Below are 27764 nucleotides of genomic sequence, written 5' to 3'. Positions count from 1 at the left end.
TGTGTTTTCTGGCTTTCGCTGTGTGCATGTGAGGGTAAGGCCTGATCTAAGCATGAGAGAAGGCATGATGCATGTTAACACAGATCCCCAGGTGTACAGTATGAAGTTCATGTGTCACCAAGCATCACAGTGAGACACACGCCTGTCCCGCTAGCCCCTCCCACTACACTTCTCTCATCTTTCTGTTCTCCTCTTCTCCATGTGTTTATTGGTTTGTCTTAGTGTTCAGTCTCCTGACTCAACCAAGTTATAAGTTCAGTCAGAACTCACATCTAAGCCATGGACACAATGATTAGAATTTTCTGTCTCTTCTGTTTTGGTTGTGGTTATGTAGAAGTTCTCACCTGTGCCAAACTGAGAACCTACATAATGAGAGATCAACACAGAGCAAGCACAGGAAGTTCAATCAGACACAACTGAACTGCCAAAGAATAAAGAAACTTTGGTCTATTGTTTAGTACACCCTGACCACGAAGACACAGTTGTTTTGGCGTTTCAGCCTATTGCCAAATTTCTTGCATTTAGTCAGTTTCTGTTAGATAAAGGTATTTGTAGCATGTCCTTGAAATGTAGCTGTTCAATGGGGATGACTACTGAAATTATGTTAACATGTAACTTTGATTACATGTTAGTATTAAAGTGTCCCATCTGGACCAAATGGACCTATTAGAAATAAGGGGAACCATGTTTACACAACATTGCTGATGAGACAAACTGAGAAGTATTTCATTGAAGCTGAGTCAGGATCTTGTCTGTCCATCTAGATATTATGTTTTACTTCAAAGATGTGGAGGTTTCTACATGGAGAATATAGCACTCTATAGAACTTATCAGATACTAGTGGGAAAGAGAGGCCAACCATAGTTAACCCTGTGAATGACGTCTCACATTGAGAATCTATGTCTAGTGAGTGGGCGGTGTTTGGGCTACTATAGACACAAAACCTCCATGCAGTATGTACTTTTAGGATGAACTACAATCACTTGCAGTCATTATTTGAATCACCGTGGCGATCATGGGACCACATCACAGGGATGTTTTGTATGCTTTATTTTCATTTCACTCTCCTTGCTTTTGTTTGCCAAGTTCCCCCATGTCCCCTTGCTAACTGGGGTATAAAGGATACTGTGTATGAATAAACCAATGAAAATGCAATCTGCTTTATTTGTGTTGTTTTGCTTTCTGTAGCCTCCCAGGCTTCATATGTAGATTCTACATGTTGGACGGTTTACTGTATCATTGTACTGCATATCACTATTGCTACCCATGAGGCATCCCGCTTTGCCTCACAGACTTCAAAAGTATTCTTGCTTAAAAGCAACAAAATACCACCAATATCCAAATGCCACGTATCTTCTCACCGAACAGCAATAACTTTTCCTTCTCCTCCGGGCGACAAAAGGATGAAGGTTGTCTGCCCTCTTCATATTAACCCTTCAAACGTGGCCTGCCAGATAGGAGCGTTTAGCGGTCTAGCACCCTCGGCCTGCACACAGACAAATTGCCAGAAATCAAAGCCTACTGAGCCCTCAGATGAATCAGCAGAGTCCTACTGTTTGTTTTGTTTTGGGCTGGGGTTCGCCTCGTAATGTGTATGTATGTATGTTGTTTCTCCCACTCTCTGCCGCCCCCCTCTCTCGCTATCTCTCTCCCCCCTCTCTCTATTTCTCTCTCTCTATTTCTCTCTGTCTGTCTAAGTGGACCACTCTGCATTCACAGCACACAGACCTGGCCCGGTACGATGGCTCCTATTATATTCCAGTTGCTGAGCAAGTGAACCTGCTCATAATGCCATAATAATGCAGAATACTTTTGGAATCTAATGGAAGTCAATCTAGATAAGATATGCCCTTGAGATATACCTTGTCGGTTATAGAAGCTGATACTGAACACATGAGTAAACAGTTTGCTTCATGTAAAGCACTCAAAGGCCCCCTGCACACTTAGATTGGAACAACTTATTTACAACGCATTTGACACAATGGTTGTGATACAACAGATATTGTTTTGATAAAATGGACAGTTTTGTCTGTGTTGCTTGTGTTGTTATTTTTGTACAGAAGAACTCTCTATTGTATCACAATGGTTGTGCCAAATGCATTATGCATTCCTTGTGCAACATGAGTGTGTACGGGGACAAGAAGACTAATATTTTATCCCTTATGAGAACGTGACTGTAGCAGACAACTTATCACTATGCACAATGACAGTCTTTGTAGGAACACTCTAAAAATGAGGGGTTCAACAAGGGTTCTTCTAAGATCCTCAAAGTTCTTTGAAGAACCTTAGTCTTTATGGCACTGAAAATGGCCCACAAAAGGTTCTTCCAAGAACCCCATAGGAGGTGGGGTTCATCGAGGAACCTCCTTGGTTGGTGGGGATTCTTGCAGGAACCTAACTGCCCAACTGAAACATTTTGATTTGAATTTGAAAGGACAGCAGGTGCAGGCACTTAACTGAGAAATATAAAGATATCCTCAATTTAAGGTAAGTTTTGTCTCTTATATGATCTAAATGGATATTGTTTTGTAATGATACCATCTATCTTTTCATATTTGTGAAAATCTTTCTAAAACAAAGACTGGACACAATTCAATCGATACAGTTGAAGTCGGAGGTTTACACTTATGTTGGAGTCATTTAAACTCGTTTTTCAACCACTCCACAAATTTCTTGTTCACAAACTATAGTTTGGACATCTACTTTGTGCATGACACAAGTAATTTTTCCAACAATTGTTTACAGACAGATTATTTCACTTATAAAATTCACTGTATCACAATTTCAGTGGGTCAGAAGTTTACATACACGAAGTTGACTGTGCCTTTAAACAGCTTGGAAAATTCGAGAAAATTATGTCATGACTTTAGAAGCTTCTGATAGGCTAATTGACATAATTTGAGTCAATTGGAGGTGTACCTGTGGATGTATTTCAAGGCCTACCTTCAAACTCAGTGACTCTTTGCTTGACATCATGAGAAAATCAAAAGAAATCAGCCAAGACCTCAGAAAATAAATTGTAGACCACCACAAGTCTGGTTCATCCTTGGGAGCAATTTCCAAATGCCTGAAGGTACCACGTTCATCTGTACAAACAATAGTACGCAAGTATAAACACCATGGGACCACGCAGCCGTCATACCGCTCAGGAAGGAGACACGTTCTGTCTCCTAGAGATTAACATACTTTGGTGTAAAAAGTGCAAATCAATCCCAGAACAACAGCAAAGGACCTTGTGAGGATTGTGGTGGCTAATTTCTGCATTACCAAATGAGGAGAGAGACAAACTTCACACACCAGTCAGAGTTATACTTTAATAATAAGAGCTTTGCAAAAGCACTTGACTTTCAATGATGCCCCATCTCTAATGAACCATTGAAAGTGACAACACAAAAGTACAAAGATCTTTTATAGCCAAGATACACCCCTCTCAACGTACATGACGAACCACAGATCTTAGGAACAGTTCACAAAGAAAGACTTTTACTTGAGAGAGGAGTATCCCATAGCCAGACAGCATTCTCTATAAATTATCGTTCAGTTTGGTCCCTAAAACGAGGTTCTAATCCCGTTCTTGGTGCGTCATAGCACAAAAACACCATCTCATCCAATGGCATAAATCAATTGACAACTCTAGATACTCCCATCTCAAGCAAACCCCCTCTTGACTCCACTCCTGGACAAGCTCACTGAGGGGAGTGAGCCTCTAGGTCATACACTATCCCAAGATAAGTGCAACATCAAAGGGGACATACAATGGTTCCAGACACTGCCATACACCTTCCCCCAATGCCAAAGGAGGGAGTGACTTGCGCACAGACATTGTGGAGACAAGTAATTGGTTCCCCATTAATCACGCCATCCCTTCACATGGTTTAACAGATACATTCACATATGAAGACAATGTTCCATCCTGTTCTCTTCCCTTTCTGATATTCTGCATAGCACCAGGGATATGTAAATGTAAATGGATATGTGAAAGACAAGCCTGACCTCTCCCCTCTCTGGGCCCTAAGTGACTGAGCCCCAGCTGAGGGAAGAAGTCAGGCTTCCAACACCAGAGTCCAAAGGGATACATTTTGATTCATCCGCCACAGGATGCTGGAGGAAACGGTTACAAAAGTATCTATATCCACAGTAACATAACATAGCCTGAAAGGCTGCTCAGCATGGAAGAAACCACTGCTCCAAAACCGCCATAAAAAAAGCTAGACTACGGTTTGCAACTGCACATGGGGATGAAGATCGTACTTTTTGGAGAAATGTCCTCTGGTCTGATGAAACAAAATTATAACTGTTTGGCCATAATGACCATCATTATGTTTGGAGGAAAAAGGGGGAGGCTTGCAAGCCGAAGAACACCATCACAACCGTGAAGCACGGGGGTGGCAGCATCATGTTGTGGGGGGGCTTTGCTGCAGGAGGGACTGGTGCACTTCACAAAATAGATGGCATCATGAGGGAGGAAAATTCTGTGGATATATTGAAGCAACATCTCAAGACATCAGTCAGGAAGTTAAAGCTTGGTCGCAAATGGGTCTTCCAAATGGACAATGACCCCAAGCATGCTTCCAAAGTTGTGGCAAAATGGCTTAAGGACAACAAAGTCAAGGTATTGGAGTGGCCATCACAAAGCCCTGACCTCAATCCTATAGGAAATTTGTGTGCAGAACTGAAAAGCTTGTGCGAGTAAGGAGGCCTACAAACCTGACTCAGTTACACCAGCTCTGTCAGGAGGAATGGGCCAAAATTCACCCAATTTATTGTGGGAAGCTTGTGGAAGGCTACCCGAAACGTTTGACCCAAGTTAAACAATTTAAAGGCAATACCACCAAATACTAATTGAGTGTATGTAAACTTCTGACCCACTGGGAATGTGATGAAAGTAATAAAGGCTGAAATAAATAATTCGCTCTACTATTATTCTGACATTTCACGTTCTTAAAATAAAGTGGTGATCCTAACTGACCTAAGACAGGGAGTTTTTACTTGGATTAAATGTCAGGAATTGTGAAAAACTGAGTTTAAATGTATTTGGCTAATGTGTATGTAAACTTCCAACTTCAACTGTATCAATCAACAAAGAGGTAAGAATTTGTAGGCTGTAAGAATATGTTGAAGGCTAGCTGTATTGAGTGCAGATGACTGAACTGCTCACTTTTGTGTCTGTGTCTGCAGGTATACAGACGAGGAGGCATACAAAGGTTGGTCAATTGGTATTGGTATGTTATGCAAATCACATTTGCCATCCACTTCCCTTACCTCTTCAATGAATAGCCCATAGGCCTCTATGGACACGGTATGTATATGAAAACCATCATCAAAACAGGTTTTTTCATTCACATACATCACAAAAACCAAGGTATGAATACTGTCGTGTGATTTGTTAATCTTATGTATAATTACATTTGGGATTCACAGACTTCACCCTCCCTACACCTACATTTACATTTACATTTAAGTCATTTAGCAGACACTCTTATCCAGAGCGACTTACAAATTGGTGCATTCACCTTATAATATCCAGTGGAACAACCACTTTACAATAGTGCATCTAAATCTTTTAAGGGGGGGGTTAGAAGGATTACTTTATCCTATCCCAGGTATTCCTTGAAGAGGTGGGGTTTCAGGTGTCTCCGGAAGGTGGTGATTGACTCCGCTGTCCTGGCGTCGTGAGGGAGCTTGTTCCACCATTGGGGTGCCAGAGCAGCGAACAGTTTTGACTGGGCTGAGCGGGAACTGTGCTTCCTCAGAGGTAGGGAGGCAAGCAGGCCAGAGGTGGATGAACGGAGTGCCCTTGTTTGGGTGTAGGGCCTGATCAGAGCCTGAAGGTACCTCTGATGAATATAACAGGAAACCTGTTTGATCACCACGCACGGCAAAATCATTCTGGCTATGGATACAGAGAACATTAACACACTAACATCAACACGCCAGAAGAAAGACCCATTGGACTTGGGTCTCTGCTGGGAGTTTACCTCATATTAGAATTTTTTTATTCTACTTTGCCACTAAAATCATAATAAACTGAGCACTAAAATATTGTGTTATTGTTATGCATATTATTATCATTAACAATAATAATATCAAATCAAATGTATTTATATAGCCCTTCGTACATCAGCTGATATCTCAAAGTGCTGTACAGAAACCCAGCCTAAAACCCCAAACAGCAAGCAATGCATGTGAAAGAAGCACGGTGGCTAGGAAAAACTCCCTAGAAAGGCCAAAAACCTAGGAAGAAACCTAGAGAGGAACCAGGCTATGAGGGGTGGCCAGTCCTCTTCTGGCTGTGCCGGGTGGATATTATAACAGAACATGGTCAAGATGTTAAAATGTTCATAAATCACCAGCATGGTCAAATAATAATAATCATAGTAGTTGTTGAGGGTGCAACAAGCACGTCGGGTGAACAGGTCAGGGTTCCATAGCCGCAGGCAGAACAGTTGAAACTGGAGCAGCAGCACGGCCAGATGGACTGGGGACAGCAAGGAGTCATCATGCCAGGTAGTCCTGAGGCATGGTCCTAGGGCTCAGGTCCTCCGAGAGAAAGAAAGAAAGAGAGAAAGAGAGAATTAGAGAAAGCATATTTAAATTCACACAGGACACCGGATAAGACAAGAGAAATACTCCAGATGTAACAGACTGACCCTAGCCCCCCGACACATAAACTACTGCAGCATAAATACTGGAGGCTGAGACAGGAGGGATCAGAAGACACTGTGGCCCCATCCGATGATACCCCAGGACAGGGCCAAACAAGCAGGATATAACCCCACCCACTTTGCCAAAGCACAGCCCCCACACCACTAGAGGGATGTCTCCAACCACCAACTTACCGTCCTAAGACAAGGCCGAGTATAGCCCACAAATAATATCGGGGGGATAATAATATCGGGGGGATATTTAAAAAAGTTATTCAAACGTTTATTTGATGATCCATTAAAAGGGGTTATTTTAAAGGGTTCTTCGAAGAACTTATAGGGGTTCCCCCACAGTTTCAATTTGAAGAACCCCTAAAGGATACTCCAGGAACCTTTTCTTTTTAGAGTGTATGTGTTCCTTATGTTTACAGAGATTTAAAAGTAATGTCCGATTGAGCTGACATATGAAGTGTTTACCGTCAATGAAGTCTCCGTGAACACGGGAACATTGCCTTTAAATTTAAATCGCGCTGTAACATGGATTTTCTGCGATACTTCTGCCAAACGCATTGAATCCAGCCCAAAGCATTCCATCTCTCTTTCATCTGTCTTTCGTTCATGGCAAGGGCTGGCCTTGGTGCTGAAGTCCCAGGGGCCCGGGACTGTTTCTAGACAGGACAGAATAAAGGCACAGTGATTATGATGCCTTTGTATCAGCTGTTTTGCTGGGGCTTATTTTGTATTTTTTCACTAGTGAGAAGTTATTTTCTGCTCACTCTATCAGAAATGTGTGACATGTTTTCACAAAATAAGAGGACATGTTTCAGATGTATTTTTAGGATACTTTGAGGAATTGCACATTTGGGCCATAAATAACATATATCAATACGATCTCTCTCAGGCAATCTAGGGAAATCCAGAGGTAGACTTATTATTTCATTTTTGATGATCTCAAAATGTTCTAAATATACAGTAAGCCATATGTGCATCTATCATTGGTGACTGGACTCCTTTAGGGGGTGATATTGACGGCACCTTCCTCAGAAAAAGTGTAAGACTGTATGTAACCTGATGAAATAGTTTGTTTCTCTCTCTCCCTCTCTCTCCCTCTCTCTCTCTCTCCCTCTCTCCCTCTCTCTCTCCCTCTCTCTCTCTCCCCCTCTCTCCCTCTCTCTCTCTCCCCCTCTCTCCCTCTCTCTCCCTCTCTCTCTCTCCCTCTCTCTCTCTCTCTCTCTCTCTCTCTCTCTCTCTCTCTCTCTCTCGTAGCCTCCGCATTCAGCGCAGCATGGTGATGATATCAATTACCATGGCACAACGCGTCTGAGTTGAGCTGAAGCATCAGAGTTGAGCTGAGCAGGACAGCTAGGTGCTGGTACGGTCTGCGGATATGTCCGTCGTCAGCAGTGAGTGAGTGAGATCGCCTGCTAAATCCGAGGAGCTCTGGAGGAAGCGCACCTTCATGCCAAGAAGCGAGTGGTTACGGTGTGCACCTCCGTCCGTCTTGTCTGTTTACCCAGGGGCGTTCCAACACATTTTGTTACTGTCTGTGAGGGGTGCAGATTAAGACACACATAGGAGGGAGAACTACTGAGAGAGAACCCAGACTCATCCTACGCACACAGATCGAGGTACGCAATCTCATGTAATACCGACTTTATTTGGTCCAATAAGGAATTTAAATTGGACGTTTTTATTTCCCAATGAGTTGCGTTTTGTATGACCTTCGCATTTGAATATAAGAGGGGATATTTGGATTGAATCGGGAGTTAAAATTGATATCTGTAGTCACAGTAAATTGTTTGAATGAAGTTGAGTGATTAGACCCCAATGTAAGAAACATGTTTTCGTACTACAGCGCAGGGCACTTTGCCTCTGTTTTTATTCGTAATTTCAGGTCCATGGATAGGTCCCATGCATGCAGCGGTTTCTCCGGTTCAAAGAAATGTCACTTCACTAAACCATTCAACTTGTAGCTGTAATACAAAGTGACGTGAATAATAGTTAACACTGCAAATTATTTATTTTATCTCACCAAAGAGCTAGATTGGACAATTTATTGGTCTGTTTTCTTTCATCACTGTTTCTGATCGATATCTTTTCGCGGATCAGAGCAATGGAAAGTTGTTTTCGTTCGGGCACACTGTCCCTCTCCCTCTGTCAGAGAGAGAGAAAGAGAGAGAGAAAGAGAGAGAGAAAGAGATAATGGGTCTGGACGGGAAATTATAGAGAATCGCGCGCTACTGTCACCTTTGAATGAACTGCACAATAGAGAGCCGATGAAATGACGCTGTCGCCGCGGACAATCCGTTTATAGACTACCTGCAATGTCCTCTGCAAGTCGACAACACCGAAATGACAAATGCCATCCTCTAAAGTTGGTTAGTTTGAATCCTCGAGCCGACAAGGTGAAAAATCTGTCGCCCCTTGAGCTAGGCACGTAACCCTAATTGCACCTGTGAACTGCTCTAGATAAGAGCATCTGCTAAAATTATTATTGAAAACGAATTCAAACCTGATTGAAAGGATCAGTGGTGTCTGAATTCTCGAACGTTTTATAGCATCTGCATTCTGCAGCCTGTAGCCATATTGCATATTAGTGTGATGGAATCTGTATTGAGAAAGTGTGTCCACATCTTTGGTAAATTATTTAAAATACTTCATTTGAATTTATATTTTGCCCATTTAGCTAATTAATTTAGTCTGGATTGCACAGATATGTTTTGGGAGACTGCCAATAAAATTATTCAAATATGCCAAGAGAGACAAAGATAATAAGCACATTTTTTACAAAACAACACCTTAAAAGGGTTGCTTTTACTGTTGCAAAAATGCTCTGCAGTTTCGACAAGTCCATTTTATTTCTCTGTAGTACATTTTGTTCATCTGTAGACCTAAATCCTCTAAGGCTGGACATTTCCCAGTAAACTGGCTGTGGTCCCATGTATTATAAACTGGTCTATAAATCCCCCTACAAACCCCAGTCACAGTGAAGCCCACCATGGATAGGTTTATGAGTTATGAGACTAAAAGAATGGGACTCTGGAGAAATGTGCAGCTATCAGCCGTTTACAGCAGGTTGCAAGTCTTATATAAATAGATACACGTCAATACGTAGCCTAGAAACAGAACATCACAACCATAGAGCTGAAGTATAGGCTACCATCAGTCAACACAGTGTCATATATTCATTCAATCAGGGGTAGTACTAGGATGGTGTTGATTGTAACTAACTGACAGGACATGCTTCAGTCACAGGTTGGGTGTAGGTCTGATGACACACTTGTAACATAGAGGATGCTTATTTTAATTTTACCTTTATTTAACTAGGCAAGTCAGTTAAGAACAAATTCTTATTTTCAATGACAGCCTAGGAACAGTGGGTTAACTGCCTTGTTCAGGGGCAGAACAACAGATTTTTACCTTGTTAGCTCAGGGATTCGATCTTGCAACCTTTCGGTTACTAGTCCAATGCTCTAACCACTAGGCTACTTGCCTAGCTACCTGGGCCTAGCAATATGAATTGCTGGGCATATACAGTAGGACAGGCCTTTTTCACAAGTTGAGATGTTTTGTAGCTGTCACAGTTGTCTCTTTTGTTAACAGTTTGCCCCTCTGATGTTTTTTACCTCCTCCCTTTTACCAGTGATGATGTCATGAACACGATCACGGGTCCATAAAATGTTCTTACTCATTCCCTCAACAATCACCTTGGTGTTAATTGGGGGATTTTCATATCCAGTATGACACAGATCATTTGTTTTAATAAGTCACACTAAAGTGGAACATGTCTAAATTTGACTTTTGACTCACTGCCTGGTGTGAGTGAGTGACAGGGTTTTGAATGTAAATAGAAGACTGTCTCTGTATTCAGTCTCACTTCAGTCTGCGTGTGTGTGTGTGTGAGTGTGTGTGTGTGTGTGTGTGTGTGTGTGTGTGTGTGTGTGTGTGTGTGTGTGTGTGTGTGTGTGTGTGTGTGTGTGTGTGTGTGTGCTTGTTTATGCATCCGAGTGAGATGTACAGAGATATACAGATGCATGTACAGTACCAGTCAAAAGTTGACACGCCTACTCTAAGGGTTTTTCTTTATTTTTACTATTTTCTACATTGTAGCATATTAGTGAAGACATCAAAATGATGAAATAACACATATGGAATCATATAGTAACCAAAAAAGTGTTAAACAAATCAAAATATATTTTTATTTGAGATTCTTCAAAGTAGCCACCCTTTGCCTTGATGACAGCTTTGCACACTCTTGGCATTCTCTCAACCAGCTTCATAACGTAGTCACCAGCAATGCATTTCAATTAACAGTTGTGTCTTGTTAAAAGTAATTTGTGGAATTTCTTTCCTTCTTAATACATTTGAGCCAATCAGTTGTGTTGTGACAAGGAATGGTATACAGAAGATAGCCCAATTTGGTAAAGACCAAGTCCATATTATGGCAAGAACAGCTCAAATAAGCAAAGAGAAATGACAGTCCATCATTACTTTAAGACATGAAGGTCAGTAAATCCGGAAAATTTCAAGAACATTGATAGTTTCTTCAAGTGCAGTCGCAAAAACCATCAAGCGCTATGATGAAACTGGCTCTCATGAGGACCGCCACGGGAAAGGAAGACCCAGAGTTACCGCTGCTGCAGAGGATAAGTTCATTAGAGTTACCAGCCTCAGAAATTGCAGCCCCAAAAAATACTTCACAGAGTTCAAGTAACAGACACATCTCAACATCAACTGTTCAGAGGAGAATGCGTGAATCAGGCCTTCATTGTCGAATTGCTGCAAAGAAACCACTACTAAAGGACACCAATAAGAAGAAGAGACTTGCTTGGGCCCATCTGGTTTGCGCTTAGTGGGACTATCATTTGTTTTTCAACAGGACGATGACCCAACACACCTTCAGGCTGTGTAAGGGCTATTTGACCAAGAAGGAGAGTGATGGAGAGCTGCATTAGATGACCTGGCCTCCACAATCACTCAACTTTAACCCAAATGAGATGGTTTGGGATGAGTTTGACCACAGATTGATGGAAAAGCAGCCAACAAGTGCTCAGCATATGTGGGAACTCCTTCAAGACTGTTGGAAAAGCATTCCAGGTGAAGCTGGTTGAGAGAATGCCAAGAGTGTGCAAAGCTGTCATCAAATCAAAGGGTGGCTACTTTGAAGAATCTCAAATATAAAATGATGAACACTTTTTTGCTTACTACATGATTCCATATCTGTTATTTCATAGTTTTGATATTCACTATTATTCTACAATGTATAAAATAGTAAAAATTAAGAAAAACCCTTGAATGAGTAGGTGTGTCCAAACCTTTGACTGCTACTGTACACGCATCTGTATATCTGTGTGCAGTAGGTGTGTGCATGCTTACATGTGACCTAACTTAAAACCGTTCCCATCCAACCATCCAAGACATTCAAGTCCTTAATTGAAGATAAATTCAAGCCATACTGAGAGACATCATCATGCTTTAGATTGGCAATCTTGAACATCCAGCTGACTAATAGTTGCATTTGGCTGGGATTTAGCTGTGATGCCATCAAAATGAGATAATAGATTGATTTGTAGCACTTTGACATTTCATGATGGCTAGGATTTAGACTCCTAATCTCCCTGTTCGGGTTAGAATTGTTTAAACAGCACAGTGAGCACACCCAGAAACATGAATCAGAGGCAGGAAACAGGGATGAGAGAGAGAGAGGGAGAGAGAGAGAGAGAGGAGAGAGGAGAAGGGGGAGAGAGACAGTGGGGGAGAGAGAGAGAGTGAGAGAGAGGTGGTGGAGAGAGAGAGGGGGGGAGGAGAGAGAGAGAGAGAGAGAGAGAGAGAGAGAGGAGAGAGAGATGGGGGGAGAGAGCCATGTGGACGGGGACAGCAACCCACCAGATTGACCACCAATCCCCTATTGTCTCTTTGTCAAAGAGACTCTCTCTGTCTCTCTCTATCTCTCTCTCTCTCAGTCGCTCTCTTTCTCTGAGAAGATAGAAGATAGAATTAGAGTTGGATAAATGTAGATAAACTTGCCTTTTTTTACAAGGATAAAATTCCATTTTGGACCAAATTACCTGAATGGACTATTACTACCAAGGACTATCAAGAACAAACTTCTAACAAACCAAAACCTGCAGAAGAAACACAAGCGAACCTGGAAATACCATCCAACACATAACTGAGTGAGTATTGTTCGGTCTGAACCTACTTCTGAAGCCAAAAAGAAAAAGACAATTATCTCTAGGTAATGTTGTTATATAACGCTTAATACATAAATAATACTAAACTACCAAGCTGCTAGGACAGAACTGACCTGGTTGCAACTTCAAGTGAGAGGTGTGAAAATTCTTGAGCCAAACAATGGCAGGATAATTTCAAAGAGAGAGCACAGCAGGAAAGGCTCTCTCTCTCTGTGACAACTCCCCAGCACTGATCACACCCAGGTCCCAGATCTGCACTGCTCCTCCATCATTGAGAGGGGTAAAGTCACAGAACTGGAGAGAGACAACAACACCCAGAGAGCAGAAGGTGGAGATGGACAGCTGTCTGAGAGCTGACTGCTCTACGGACTGAGGTGAGAGAACTTAAAAAGGCACACATGGCACTGAAGGAGAAGGTGAGAAACCTGAGGTGTGACAGAGAGCAGGACACTCCCCCAGAGAAGCCAGTCGAACAGCCCACCTCAGACCCAGACCGCAACCTCAACACCACAATGGGAGAGACAACACAGGACCCACCAACCCAACAGACCTCACCCCCTCCTAACAGCCCCCCTGTCAGCTCCCCTGATAGCTACCTTGAAAAACCCCACACATCCACTGTGGACACACAAAGCCAGAGATTGTGCTCCTCATTCACTCAAATGGCAAATAGATTCAAGAGGATAAACTTTTTCCCAAAGTGGCTAAACACTGGTGCCCAAACACTAGGCATGCCCTGGAGATGTTGTCAGAGGACAGACTAGGGTCCCCCAGCCACATCATAATTCACACGGACATAAATGACCTGAGGGCCCAGCAGTGAAGGGGGCGGCCACAGCACTCAAGGGAGTGATTGAAAAAGCTTCTTCCACTTTCTCCAACGCACAAGTGGTTATCTCCACTCTGCTACCACGAAAAGGCTTTCACCCTGCCACAATACAGCGGGTGAATGCAAGCATTAAGCAATACTGTGCCTTAAAACCTAATGTCTACCAGGCCCACCACTCCAACCTGGACTTGAACAGCCTTTACGACTAGGTCCACCTCTACAAGGCAGCAATCCCAACCCTCATCCATAGCCTCAGCACCTTACATAGGAGCAACAGAGCAACGGACACCCCGCCCAGACCTGTAAGACCCGCTCCTGAAGGACCTGCACCGAGAGAACCCATACCAAGAGGACCTACACCCAGACCACAGCATCACCAGCCACACCCCAACCAGTTAAGACCACCCCAAGCAAACCCTGGCCACACCCTATATAGGTCACCCCATATCAGACCTATGCCCCTTCTGCCCACCCCATGTCCCCCGCCCCTGCGGCAAGGACGTCAACATGGCAGCAGGACATATGCCCAGGCCGTGAGCAGAGCAACAGGCCCAACCCCCACTATTACACCCGCCCAAGCCTCATCCTGGGACTCTAAGAAGTATGTATCAGATGCTCAACATGCTCTATTCACACCTGCTGTGATGGTCCGGGCCTGAACCACACAAAAACAACACTAGACGCTACGTAACACAAAGCATTTAATATCTCATCCTGGAATATACAAGGTCTGAGGTCACCTGCCTTTGGCCTAAAGAGCAGGAACCCAGACTTCATCAAAGAAATTGGAAATAAAGACATTGTCATCCTACGAGAAACATGGTATAAAGGAGACGGACCCACTGGTTGCTGTCTAGGTTACAGAGAGCTGGTAGTCCCATCCACCAAACTACCAGGTGTGAAACAGGGAAGAGACTCAGGGGGCATGCTAATTTGGTATAGAGCAGACCTAAATTAGTCAAAACAGGAACATTTTACATCTGGCTAGAAATGAATGAGGAAATGATATCTACAGAGAAAAATATTCTTGTATGCTACCTATATCCCGCCAATAGAATCCCCATACTTTAACGATCACAGCTTCTCCATCCTAGAGGGGGAGATCAACAATTTCCAGGCCCAGGGACATGTACTAGTCTGTGGCGACCTAAATGCCAGAACTGGACAAGAACCTGACACTCTCAGCACACAGGGGGACAAACACCTATCTGGAGGTGACAGCATTCCCTCCCCCATATGCCCCCCTAGACACAACTATGACAACATAACCAACAAAAACGGGCCACAACTCCTGCAGCTCTGTTGGACATTGGGTATGTACATAGTCAATAGTAGGCTTTGAGGGGACTACTACGGTAGGTACACCTATAGCTCATCTCTTGGCGGTAGTACTGTAGACTACTTTATGACTGACCTCAACCCAGAGTCTCTTAGAGTGTTCAGAGTCAGTCCACTGACACCTCTTTCAGATCAGAGCTATGCTCAATCATGAGGTATCAAAGCCAAAGGAACTGAATAATATTAAGAAATGCTATAGATGGAAGGAAAGTAGTGTGGTAATCTGTCCAAAAAAACTATTAGGCAACAACAAATTAAATTCCTTCTAGACAATTTCCTGGACAAAATGTTTCACTGTAATATTGAAGGTGTTAACTTGGCAGTACAAAACCTAAACAAACAACAAACAAACAACAGCACGAGTTATCTATCCAAAATGGAGATGTATGGATAAACCACTTCTCCAATCTTTTTGGCTCTATAACAAAGAACAAAGAACGAACAGCAAAAACATATACATGATCAAATACAAATCTTAGAATCAACTATTAAAGACTACCAGAACCCACTGGATTCTCCAATTACATTGAATGAACTACAGGACAAAATACAAACCCTCCAACCCAAAAAGGCATGTGGAGTTGATGGTATCCTGAATGAAATGATAAAATATACAGACCACAAATTCAAATTGGCCATACTTAAACTCTTTAACATCATCCTCAGCTCTGGCATATTCCCCAATATTTGGAACCAAGGACTGATCACCCCAATCCACAAAAGTGGAGACACATTTGACCCCAATAACTACCATGGGATATGCATCAACAGCAACCTTGGGAAAATCCTCTGCATTATCATTAACAGCAGACTCGTACATTTCCTCAGTGAAAACAATATACTGAGCAAATGTCAAATTGGCTTTTTACCAAATTACCGTACATCAGACCACGTATTCACCCTGCATACCCTAATTGAGAAACAAACAAACCAAAACAAAGGCAAAGTCTTCTCATTGTTTTTTTGACAGATTATGGCTCTGATGTTTAGGCATTATAAAATCCATGTACACAAACAACAAGTGTACGGTTAAAATAGGTAAAAAATACACATTTCTTTCCACAGGGCCAGGGGGTGAGACAGGGATGCAGCTTAAGCCCCACCCTCTTCAACATCAACAAATTGGCGAGGGCACTAGAACAGACTGCAGCACACGGCCTCACCCTACTAGAATCTGAAGTCAAATGTCTACTGTTTGCTGATGATCTGGTGCTTCTGTCCCCAGCCAAGGAGGGCTTACAGCAGCACCTAGATATTCTGCACAAATTCTGTCAGACCTGGGCCCTGACAGTAAATCTCAATAAGACAAAAATAATGGTGCTCCAAAAAGGTCCAGTTGCCAGGACCACGAATACAAATTTCATCTAGACACGATGCATACCTCAGCCTAAACATCAGCGCTACAGGTAACTTCCACAAAGCAGTGAAATATCTGAGAGACAAGGCATGAAGGGCCTTCTATGCCATCTAAAGGAACATAAAATTGGACATACCAATTAGGATCTGGCTAAAAATACTTGAATCAGTTATAGAACCCATTGCCCTTTATGGTTCTGAGGCCTGAGGTCCGCTTACCAACCTAGAATTCACAAAATGGGACAAACATCTAATTTAAGCCTTGGCGTCCCGCTAGCGGGACAACTTCCGGTGAAACTGGAGGGCACGCAATTCAAATAAGTAATACAAATTATGGATATTAAACATTTAGGTACATATAAGTGTCGTAAATCGTTTGAAAGCTTAAATTCTTGTTAATCTAACTGCACTGTCTGATTTACAGTAGCTATTACAGCGAAAACATGCCATGCGATTGTTTGAGGACGGCGCCCACATCAAAATATTTTTCCACTGGCACAGGTTTCATAAATTCACAAATGGCGATTAAATATTTACTTACTTTTTGAAAATCTTCCTCTGATTTGTTATCCAAAGGGTCCAAGCTATAACATGTAGTGTCGTTTTGTTAGATAAAATCATTTTTTATATCCCAAAAAGTCTTTAGTTGGCGCCATCGATTTGAGTAATCCACTCGATCAACATGCAGAGAAAGGAATCCGAAAATCTACCCCTAAACTTTGTTTCAATAAGTCAAAATACATTTCTATTTACTCCTCAGATACCCTAAAATGTAATCAAACTAGAATATTTCTTACAGAAAGAAGTATGTTCAATAGGAAACCGATTTTAGCAGGTGCATCCTGTCTTCATGGCGCGTAAACATGAATTTCCAAGACTGTGTCCTTCTACTAAAAATGTTATTTCTTATTCGTTTTTGAAGTTACAAGCCTGAAACCTTGAACATAGACTGCTGACACCCTGTGAGAGCCATAGGAATTGAACCCTGGGAGATAATTATCAGTATACCTTTATTTAACTCGGCAAGTCAGTTAAGAACAAATTCTTATTTCAATGACGGCCTAGGAACAGTGGGTTAACTGCCTTGTTCAGGGGCAGAACGAGAGATTTTTACCTTGTCAGCTCAGGGATTCAATCTTGCAACCTTTCGGTTACAAGTCCAATGCTCTAACCACTAGGCTATATGCCGCCCTGCTACCTCTATGCCCTTATGCTTGCCATTGTAAGAGGATGGTCTCTCAAAACAACACATTTCCAGTTGGTTTTTCTTTGGATTTTCTCCTACCATATCTATTGTGTTATATTCTCCTACATTATTTTAACATTACACAAACTTCAAAGTGTTTTCTTTCCAATGGTACCAATTATATGCATATCCTGGCTTCAGGGCCTGAGCAACAGGCAGTTTACTTTGGGGACGTCATTCAGGCGGAAATTGAGAAAAAAGGGGCCTAGCCCTAAGAAGTTATAGAACCCATTGCCCTTTATGGTTCTGAGGCCTGAGGTCCGCTTACCAACCTAGAATTCACAAAATGGGACAAACACCTAATTGAGACTCTGCATGCAGAATTCTCCAAACATATCCTCTGTGTACAATGTGAAACACCAAATAATGCATGCAGAGCAGAATTTACCCGATACCCGCTAATGATCAAAATCCATAAAAGAGGTGTTAAATTTCTACAAACCCCTAAAAGGAAGCAATTCCCAAACCTTCCATAACAAAGCCATCACCTACAGAGAAATTAACCTGGAGAAGAGCCCCCTAAGCTAGCTGGTTCTGAAGCTCTGTTCACAAACACAAACAGACCCCACAGAGCCCCAGGACAGCAACAGAACTAGACCCAACCAAATCATGGGAAAAGAAAAAGATAATTACTTGACACATTGGAGAGAATTTATTAAAACAGGAACAAACTAGAATGCTATTTGGCCCTAAACAGAGAGTACACAGTGGCAGAATACCTGACCACTGTGACTGACCCAAAATTAAGGAAAGATTTGACTTTGTACAGATTCAGTGAACATAGCCTTTCTATTGAGAAAGGCCTCCGAATGCAGACCTGACTCTCAAGAGAAGACAGGCTATGTGCACACTGTCCACTAAATGAGGTGGAAACTGAGCTAAGCTTCCTTTTAGTTATTTATTTATTTATTTCAACTTTATTTAACCAGGTAGGCAAGTTGAGAACAAGTTCTCATTTACAATTGCGACCTGGCCAAGATAAAGCAAAGCAGATCGACAACATACAACAACACAGAGTTACACATGGAGTAAAACAAATATACAGTCAATAATACAGTAGAAAAATAAGTCTATGTACAATGTGAGCAAATGAGGTGAGATAAGGGAGGTAAAGGCAAAAAAAGTCCATGGTGGCAAAGTAAATACAATATAGCAAGTAAAACACTGGAATGGTAGATTTGTAGTAGAAGAAAGTGCAAAGTAGAAATAGAGATAATGGGGTGCAAAGGAGCAAAATAAAATAAATAAATACAGTAGGGGAAGAGGTAGTTGTTTGGGCTAAATTATAGATGGGCTATGTACAGGTGCAGTGATCTGTGAGCTGCTCTGACAGCTGGTCCTTAAAGCTAGTGAGGGAGATAAGTGTTTCCAGTTTCAGAGATTTTTGTAGTTCGTTCCAGTCATTGGCAGCAGAGAACTGGAAAGAGAGACGGCCAAAGGAGGAATTGGCTTTGGGGGTGACCAGAGAGATATACCTGCTGCCAAATGTATGACCATATTAGAGACACATAATTCCCTCAGATTACACAGATCCACAAAGAATTTGAAAACAAATACAATTCTGATAAACTCCCATATCTACTGGGTGAAGTACCACAGTGTGCCATCACAGCAGCAAGATTTGTGACCTGTTGCCACAAGGAAAGGGCAACCAGTGAAGAACAAACACCATTGTAAATACAACCTATATTTACATTTATTTATTTTCCCTCTTGTACTTTAACTATTTGCACATCATTACAACACGGTATATAGCCATAATATGACATTTGAAATGTCTTTATTCTTTTGGAACTTTTGAGAGTGTAATGTTTACTAATAATTTTTTATTGTTTATTTCACTTTAGTTTATTACCTACTTCACTTGCTTTGGCAATGTAAACATATGTTTCCCATTCCAATAAAGCCCCATGAATTGAAATTGAATTGAATTGAGACAGTGAGAGACTAAGAGAGAGAGACTAAGAGAGAGAGAGAGAGAGAGAGAGAATAAGAGAGAGACTAAGAGAGAGAGAGAAACTAAGAGAGAGAGAGAGACTAAGAGAGAGAGACTAAGAGAGAGAGACTAAGAGAGAGAGAGACTAAGAGAGAGAGAGAGAGAGAATAAGAGAGAGAGAGAAACTAAGAGAGAGAGAGAGACTAAGAGAGAGAGAGACTAAGAGAGAGAGAGACTAAGAGAGAGAGAGACTGAGGGACATCCCATGACCTTGAAGTATTTACATTGTATATAACTGACAGTAATATATCGTGGAAACATCATCATGTTCATGTTGTTGTTTATTTATTAGCCTTTCTTTCTTTGTCTTTTTATAATCTTCTTTTTATATAATTAAATGTAGCGACCTGAAGATTCCACAATACAACAGCAGTAGTGTTGTACATGTATAAATTATTATTTGTACTATTATTATTACTACTGAAATGAACTGGATTTCATTATCCTCATTGCATTGTACTGTATTTACTGAAATGTTGTCCCACTATACTGCTTTGGCAATATCTACAAATTGTATTTCATGCCAATAAAGCGATCTGAATTTGAATTTGACAGCGACAGAGAGAGACAGAGAGAGAGACAGAGAGACAGAGAGAGAGACGAAAGAGAGACAGAGTTAGAGTGAGATAAAGAGACAGAGAGAGAGAGACTTACAGAGAGAGAGAGACTGAGAGACTGAGAGAGAGAGAGATACTGAAAGAGAGAGAGAGAGATCCAACCAAATCATGAGAAAACAAAAAGAAAATTACTTGACACATCAGGAAAGAATTAACAAAAAAACTGAGCAAACTAGAATAACTGACCACTGTGACTGACCCAAAATTAAGGAACGCTTTGACTATGTACAGACTCAGTGAGCATAGCCTTGCTATTGAGAGAAGCTGCCGTAGGCAGACCTGGCTCCCACTGCCCACAAAATGAGGTGATAACTGAGCTACACTTCCTAACCTCTTGCAAAAGATATGACCATATTAGAGACACATATTTCCCTCAGATTACACAGACCACAAAGAATTTGAAAACAAATCCAATTTTGATAAACTCCCATATCTATTGGGTGAAATACCAGTGTGCCATCACAGCAGCAAGATTTGTGACCTGTTGAAGAACAAACACCATTGTAAATACAACGCATATCTATGTTTATTTATTTTCCATTTTGTACTTTGTACTAACTATTTGAACATCATTATAACACTGTACATAGCCATAATATGACATTTGAAATGTCTATTCCTTTGAATTTTTTTATTGATTATTTCGCTTTTGTTTATTATCTTTTTCACTTTGGGAGAGAGCAAGAGAGGGGCGCAGTGGTCTAAGACAGTGGATCTCAGTACAAATAGGCGTCACTGCAGTACTTGTTTCAAATCCAGGCTGTGTCACATCCGGCTGTGTTTAGGAGTCCCATAGGGTGGTGCACAACCCAGTCACTGTCTGGGGTAGGCTGTCATTGTAAATAAGAATGTGTTCTTAACTGACATGCCTAGTTAAAAAAAGGTTACATTTAAAAAAAATAGAGACAGAGAGAGTACCTGTTCTGAAAGAAAATGAATCACAAAGATCATATTTTTCATTTATCCCTCTCTATTTTGTCACTTTGTCCAATTTTTATTGCAAAATCTCCTCAATTACCACCTTTCTCTCTGTCTCACTCACATACACACACCAATCATGTAAGCATGTCCTCCTTCAGCGCTTGATGTTCCTCCAACACTCTAACGCCTGTCAGCACGCCCACACCTCCCACACAGTCATTTATATCCCCTCTCAAGTCCAGGGGAATTCACCACAATGAGCCTACAGCTGTGTTTTAAATCAGGACATTAAGTCTATTCACTGAGAAACATTTTCAGTCTACCTTTGAAATGTCTATTCAAACACCTCATAGCACCCAGCCACGCATTCTCCCACTGTTTCTTTCTTGTGTGGCTGTAAGGTGTTACTCTTCATGCTTTATCAGTAATTGGCCTATAGATTCATCCTCGTGTCCTCACAGCCACAGAGCAGAGAGAGAGAGAACTGAAAGGATAGTATTAGAACATCAGCACAGGGTCGGGCGGCTGTGTTTGTGTCATGCTGCTGTCAGCGAGCTAGCTCTCTCTCTTTCTCTCTCTCTCTTTCTCTCTCTCTCTCTCTTTCTCTCTCTCTCTCTCTTTCTCTCTCTCTTTCTCTCTCTCTCTTTCTCTCCAGAGTGAATAGAAGTTCCATTACGCCTGCAGCCGCCTGTCTTCTTTTCATGGCAGCTGAACGCCATCTCCTCTGTCTGTCTGTCTGTCTCTGTCTGTCTGTCTGTCTGTCTGTCTGTCTGTCTGTCTGTCTGTCTGTCTGTCTGTCTGTCTGTCTGTCTGTCTGTCTGTCTGTCTGTCTGTCTGTCTGTCTGTCTGTCTGTCTGTCTGTCTGTCTCTGTCTGTCTGTCTGTCTGTCTGTCTGTCTCTCTCTGTCTGTCTCTCTCTCTCTCTCTCTCTCTCTCTCTCTCTCTCTCTGAGTGACATAGGGCAGTATGACATGTATCTCTGTCTGAGAGATCTAGCAGCATTGTCCCGTTATACATCATCTACCAATCGTACAGAAGCACATGCCAGTCAATTGTGTGTGTGTGTGTGTGCCTGTTCCTTTTATGGTCCTTTGCACCCTAAGTGTGTTCACTACCAGTAGGTCTCTCTGCTTGTGTCACCAACTACATCCGTGTCACCCCATTAACAGTAACAACCCTCTACTTCTCCCCACAGATCTGACCTCTCACCCCTGACCTCTAACCTCTGACCCAGTGCCCCCTGCTGGTGCGGACCACCTCTGATCCTACCGTGATGAGCGTGTGCGGCAGGAAGGCTCTGGCATTGCTGAGCAGCGTGTTTGCGGTCAGCGGGCTGGGGCTTCTGGGAGTTGCGGTCTCTACAGACTACTGGCTGTACCTGGAGGAGGGGGTCATCCTGCCCCTGAACCAGACCACTGACATCAGGACCTCCCTGCACTCTGGACTCTGGAGAGTCTGCTTCCTGGCAGGTCACTACCATCTCCAGCTGAACCTGGATCAGACCAATTGAGACCAATTCTAGCTGTAAACTCTTAGAAAAAAAGGTTACAAAAGTGTTATTTGGCTGTCCCCATAGGAGAGCCCTTTTTGGTTCCAGGTAGAACTATTTTGGGTTCCATGTAGAACCCTCTGTGGAAAGAGATCTACATGGAACTCAAAAGGGTTTTACCTGGAACCAAAAAGGGTTTATCAAAGGGTTCTCCTATGGGGACAGTCAAAGAACACTTTTAGGATCTAGATAGCACCTTTTTTTCTAAGAGTGTAACTATTAGAGAGATGAAATCAGACCTGACCCTGTGTCAGTGGTAAGGGACACGTTTGTTCTTCTTTCTCACTGTCTGGTTGTTTTGGGGAATGAGAGGGAGAATGTTGCATTTACGCATTTGCGGTGAAAGGTGACAGAGCTAGAGCGGTGTTTGTCGGACCCGAAAATCGGTCTTCTCACAAAATCGTCTGTAGCGTCCGAACGGTTTGGCCTACAATGGTTCGGCCTACAGTTTAGCCTAACTATTATGACCCCTCTATGGAAAGTCTCAGCATGTCTTCCTGTCGGCATGTCTCCCTGTCAAAATAAAGGTTAAATAATAACATCTACAATCTCTTTATAGGCTCTCTATAATCACACTCTTCTTCTCTTCCAGGTGAAGAGGCAGGTCGCTGTTTCACCATAGAGTACATCATGCCCATGAACCTACAGCTGACCTCTGAGTCCACAGTCAGTGTACTTAGTAAGTTATATTTCTCTAATTTTCCTTCTCTCTGTCTCTGTCTCGCTCTCTCTCCCTCTCAATCTTTATTGGGTGGTTGCCTCTGTTGCCAAAGCAATGTATACATAATTGAACAATATGCTTGAGCAACAATAATAATATATATCAACTTTTGGGCCAGTTGCTCTAAAGGGTCACTGCCTCTCTTCTCGATGTACAGCGTTTGATTGAATAGACCCTGTCTGTGTGTTAGTAGATGAAGCACTCTGTGGTTCAGAGTGAGTGGGTGGTTGTAATACTGCCAATGCATTCAGGACAAATAAGGACAAGTGACACAATGTATCAACATATGGCACCCTCTTGTGGTTACTTAGCTGAACAGTGTTTCTACCTGAATAGCTGAAGCGGTGAGAGGGAGCAGTGTACCATTAAGAAGCTGTATGTGCATTGGAAGAACTATTACTGAGGTGTTCTGAGTTCCTGTTCGATGAATGGAATGAAAATATCAGTCATGGCTTGTAACCAGCGTTCTAAAGTGAAGAAATGGAAGAACAGACTGAATGCGAGAGATAATATATTCACTCTTGGGTGGCAAGAGACTTGAGTAAAATGGTGCTTCTTTATCATCAGTATTTAAACTTTCACATCACCAATTAAGGCTCTAATGCTTAAACGTAATAATACAATGCAGTTTTATTGAAATGTGTTTTCCTCCTCCTAGCGTGTCTGAATGACTACCTCTTTACTATTCAAGTCTCTTTCCAATTGCCCCGAGCCCAGTCTGCCCATACAGAATAAAATGAGTCATCAGAACTCCCACCATCTCTGGGTCTCCACCCTGCTGACTCCTCTCTGCTTCAGAATACTTATTAGATAATAACTCTGAGGAGTCACACTGAGGGGACTTTGACTCTCTCTAAAGTCCCAGCCTCATTAGGTTTTGGTTGATGCCTGTTGAAAGCTCTCTGGTAGACAGGAAGATTGTTTGGACCCTCTATGTTCAGAGTTTGAGATGAAAGTAGAGTATAAGAGTTTGTAGATGAAAGTAGAGTATAAGAGTTTGTAGATGAAAGTAGAGTATAAGAGTTTGTAGATGAAAGCAGAGTATAAGAGTTTGTAGATGAAAGCAGAGTATAAGAGTTTGTAGATGAGCATAGCTATATGTGTCTGTGAAATTCTGTTTCTGTGTAGTAATCATTGTCTTTCTCTATGTTGATGTCTCTCTCTCTCTCTCTCTCAGAGATGATTCGTTCAGCCACTCCGTTTCCTCTGGTCAGTCTGTTCTTCATGTTCATCGGCTTTGTGCTCAACAACATCGGACACGTCCGACCTCATCGCACCATCCTGGCCTTTGTCTCCGGAATCTTCTTCATCCTCTCAGGTACTCTTCTAATCTTCCATCTCTTTCTCCTCACCTCCTTTTCTTTCTCCTCTTCTTCCCTACTTCTCCTCCTCCTTGTTTTCTGCTGTCTCTGCTTCAGCTACAGAATGTGACGGTGTCTATCTCGCTTTAACACGATCACTATCTGTCTTCTCTGTCTGTCTGTTTCTTTCTCTGACTGATGTTCAGGCTTTGAAGGTTTGTTTAATCTCTCTTTTGCCTTCCCCCCGTCAGGTCTGGCTCTGGTGGTAGGTCTCGTGCTGTATATATCCAGTATTAATGATGAGATGTTGAACAGGACTAAGAGCAGTGAGTCCTACTTCAGCTACCGGTACGGCTGGTCCTTCACCTTCGCTGCCATCTCCTTTCTGCTCACTGAGGTACTTCAAAATTCAAAAGGCACTCGCACATCTGAGCTATCTTTGTTGCAGGTGCATGGTGACAGTTGAATAAGATGAGAAAAAATAAGAAACATGCACTCACTGAGGTACAACATTTGTTGTAGAAAAAATCTACATTATATGATAGTTCACTACCAAAGAATATGTTTTTTTATTGTCACATACACTGGATAGGTGAGGTGAAATACTACAGCCATAGTAGTAGAGCACCCCTGGAGCAAATTAGAGTTAAGTGCCTTGCATTTCACCTTGTAGGCTCGGGTATTCGAACCAGCAACCTTACGGTTATGGCCCAACGCTCTAATCACTAGTTTACCTGTCGTCTGCTGGTGTGGTACCCTCTCTTCTGGGTCTTCTGGGTCTTCTGGCTCTCTATACTACAGAGTGCAGTGTCCTCTAACCTTTATCGTCTCCTGTCTGTCTCTCTCTGTCTCTCTCCCCTCCAGAGTGCGGGCGTCATGTCCGTCTACCTGTTCATGAAGCGCTACACAGCCGAGGAAATGTACCAGCGCCACCACCCTGGCTTCTACCGGCCGCGCCTCAGTAACTGTTCTGACCACTCCGGTCAGTTCTTACACCCGGAGACCTGGGCACGCGGACGCAGCCCCTCGGACATCTCCAGCGAAACCTCGCTCCAGATGAGCGCCAGCTACCCGGCCCTGCTCAAGTGTCCCGACTACGACCAGGTCTCCTCCTCACCCTGCTGAAGGGGTCATCAGGTCAGGGCAGGTCGCCAAGGGTCAAGGGTGAGAAGTCATAGGTGATGTTGCTTTTAGATACTGATCTAAGGTCAGCTTTCTTTTTTCTTTTTTAAGTTATCTGGAATCTGTGGAGGGTTGCTGGAAAGTTGCTGGGTGTGGCTAGAACCTCCCGCCTGGTTAGTTTACTGGGAGATCAGTCCCAATAGATATACAAGGAAGCCTCTGTCTCTTTATTTTGTTGTTGTTCGTTCCCATTGTGATGCTGTGTCCTGGACCTTGTTTGAAAACCTCTACCAGCCATGATTGCTGCTGAGGCAACAGTTGATGCCGCTGTGCCACATCTTACCTACAGATGGCAGCAAAGTGCAGAGTTCTTTCAGGAGTATTTTCTATTATATCAGGATACTGCCACTGCTTAGTTAACTTGACGAGGACCAAAATAACATTTACACAAATTTTTGAACGGGAACAATACATGTCACTATGTTAAAGCGGCAATCAGCAGTTGAAACAATAACAAAGCGAACTCCCCACCCGTTTCAGTAAAAAGCTGAGGGATGGGGCTGGAGAAATGTAACCACTCTCAAATTCATAGACAGAGCTATGGATGCATGGACTGGCCATCCATGATATCTAAATTATAGTTACCATGTTTTGAAGGTATATAGTGTTTGTTTACAAACATTGGAGTGAAATAAGCTTTTCATTTGGTTGAACTAAGCACATGAGGCATTTGTAATATTATAACATCATATTCTTAAGAGGTCCAAAAATGGATGAAGCAACTGCAGATTCCACCTTTAAATGTGTATGTGTAATATGTTAAATTGTGTAGTTTGCTTCATGTTGGAGTTTTTAAATGGACGTGTCCCTGCTGGCTCACGGATCTGCCAACATTACGTTTTCATGTTATGGAATCTCCCCCCAAACAAAGCTTTGTTTATGTATCATGTAAAAATGAATTATTTGAAAAGTAATTGGTATTTATTCTTAGACAGATTTTTTACACATGCATATGTATAACTGTTGTACATTGTATGAATATAGCGAACCATTGTAAAACAAGTCATATATGTAGTTGCTGCTTAAAATGATTCATTCTGAGTGTCAGCTTCATGCCTTCGGCATAGCAACTGTTGCATACAAACTGTACTGTACAATATCTGGAGAATATCTAAATGTGGGAAATAAATAGACTTTGCAAAATCTTTTTAATGACATTGCCTGTGGATGGAACGGAATTTCATTCATTAACTCCAGTTTGAAGATATTGATGTTCTGAGAACTAACGCAGCAGGAGAATTAATGACGGTTAGGAAAAGGGTTAGTTAGAGCTAAAATGCTAGTTGTCAACAACTGCTATCCCCAACGTGACAACTAGATGGCGCTGTAATGGTAGCCACAACCGTATAAACCATCAGTCTGGACCAACCATCGGTATAACACCGATTAATGGATTGGATTTAAATTTTGCTTCCATGTATTGTAATGTCACATCAATACACTGGGAGTCAGTGTTTCATCACTTACACTATGAAGCAGACAGAATCCCTTCAGGTCAGAAGGGTATAGAATCAGGACTTAAACACCCATCTGTCCACTATGTTTCAAATCATTTATTTGCACACCTTATCTAGACACTGTGTATCTATTTATTGGCCAATTAAGGGGGGAACTCATGTTACTCTGACCTTATCTATGTCTGTTTGCTGATCAATAAAGGGTTTCACATAGACTTTAACCGTCAGTAAAGGGTTTCTCGCTCTGTAGACTTTTCCCACCACTCCATATTGACCATCTGTCTCTAAACTCATACGAATGTTCATAGACATGGGTTGGATGTCAGTTGGTTAATCAAACTGGATGATTAATTGCATATGCAAATATGTAGGTCAAGCTCAATAAATAATAAATAAATGCGTCGTACAACGGAT

General features: G+C 42.2%; 1 protein-coding gene across 1 annotated transcript; it reads left to right on the top strand.

Annotated features, from left to right (window-relative positions):
• Window positions 1–7964: 7964 nt before the first annotated feature.
• Window positions 7965–27755, top strand: LOC106606715 (voltage-dependent calcium channel gamma-5 subunit-like). Its single transcript, XM_014203072.2, has 6 exons — window positions 7965–8272; window positions 22336–22609; window positions 23282–23368; window positions 24588–24728; window positions 24963–25108; window positions 25576–27755. The coding sequence occupies exons 2-6, from the start codon at window positions 22414–22416 to the stop codon at window positions 25834–25836; spliced, it is 831 nt and encodes a 276-aa protein (XP_014058547.1). The 5' UTR covers window positions 7965–8272; window positions 22336–22413; the 3' UTR covers window positions 25837–27755.
• The last annotated feature ends 9 nt before the right edge of the window (window positions 27756–27764 follow it).

The sequence above is a fragment of the Salmo salar genome, chromosome ssa03 (assembly GCF_905237065.1).
Source record: "Salmo salar chromosome ssa03, Ssal_v3.1, whole genome shotgun sequence".
NCBI classification, from domain to species: domain Eukaryota; kingdom Metazoa; phylum Chordata; class Actinopteri; order Salmoniformes; family Salmonidae; genus Salmo; species Salmo salar.
This window is presented reverse-complemented; position numbering and strand designations above follow the sequence as displayed.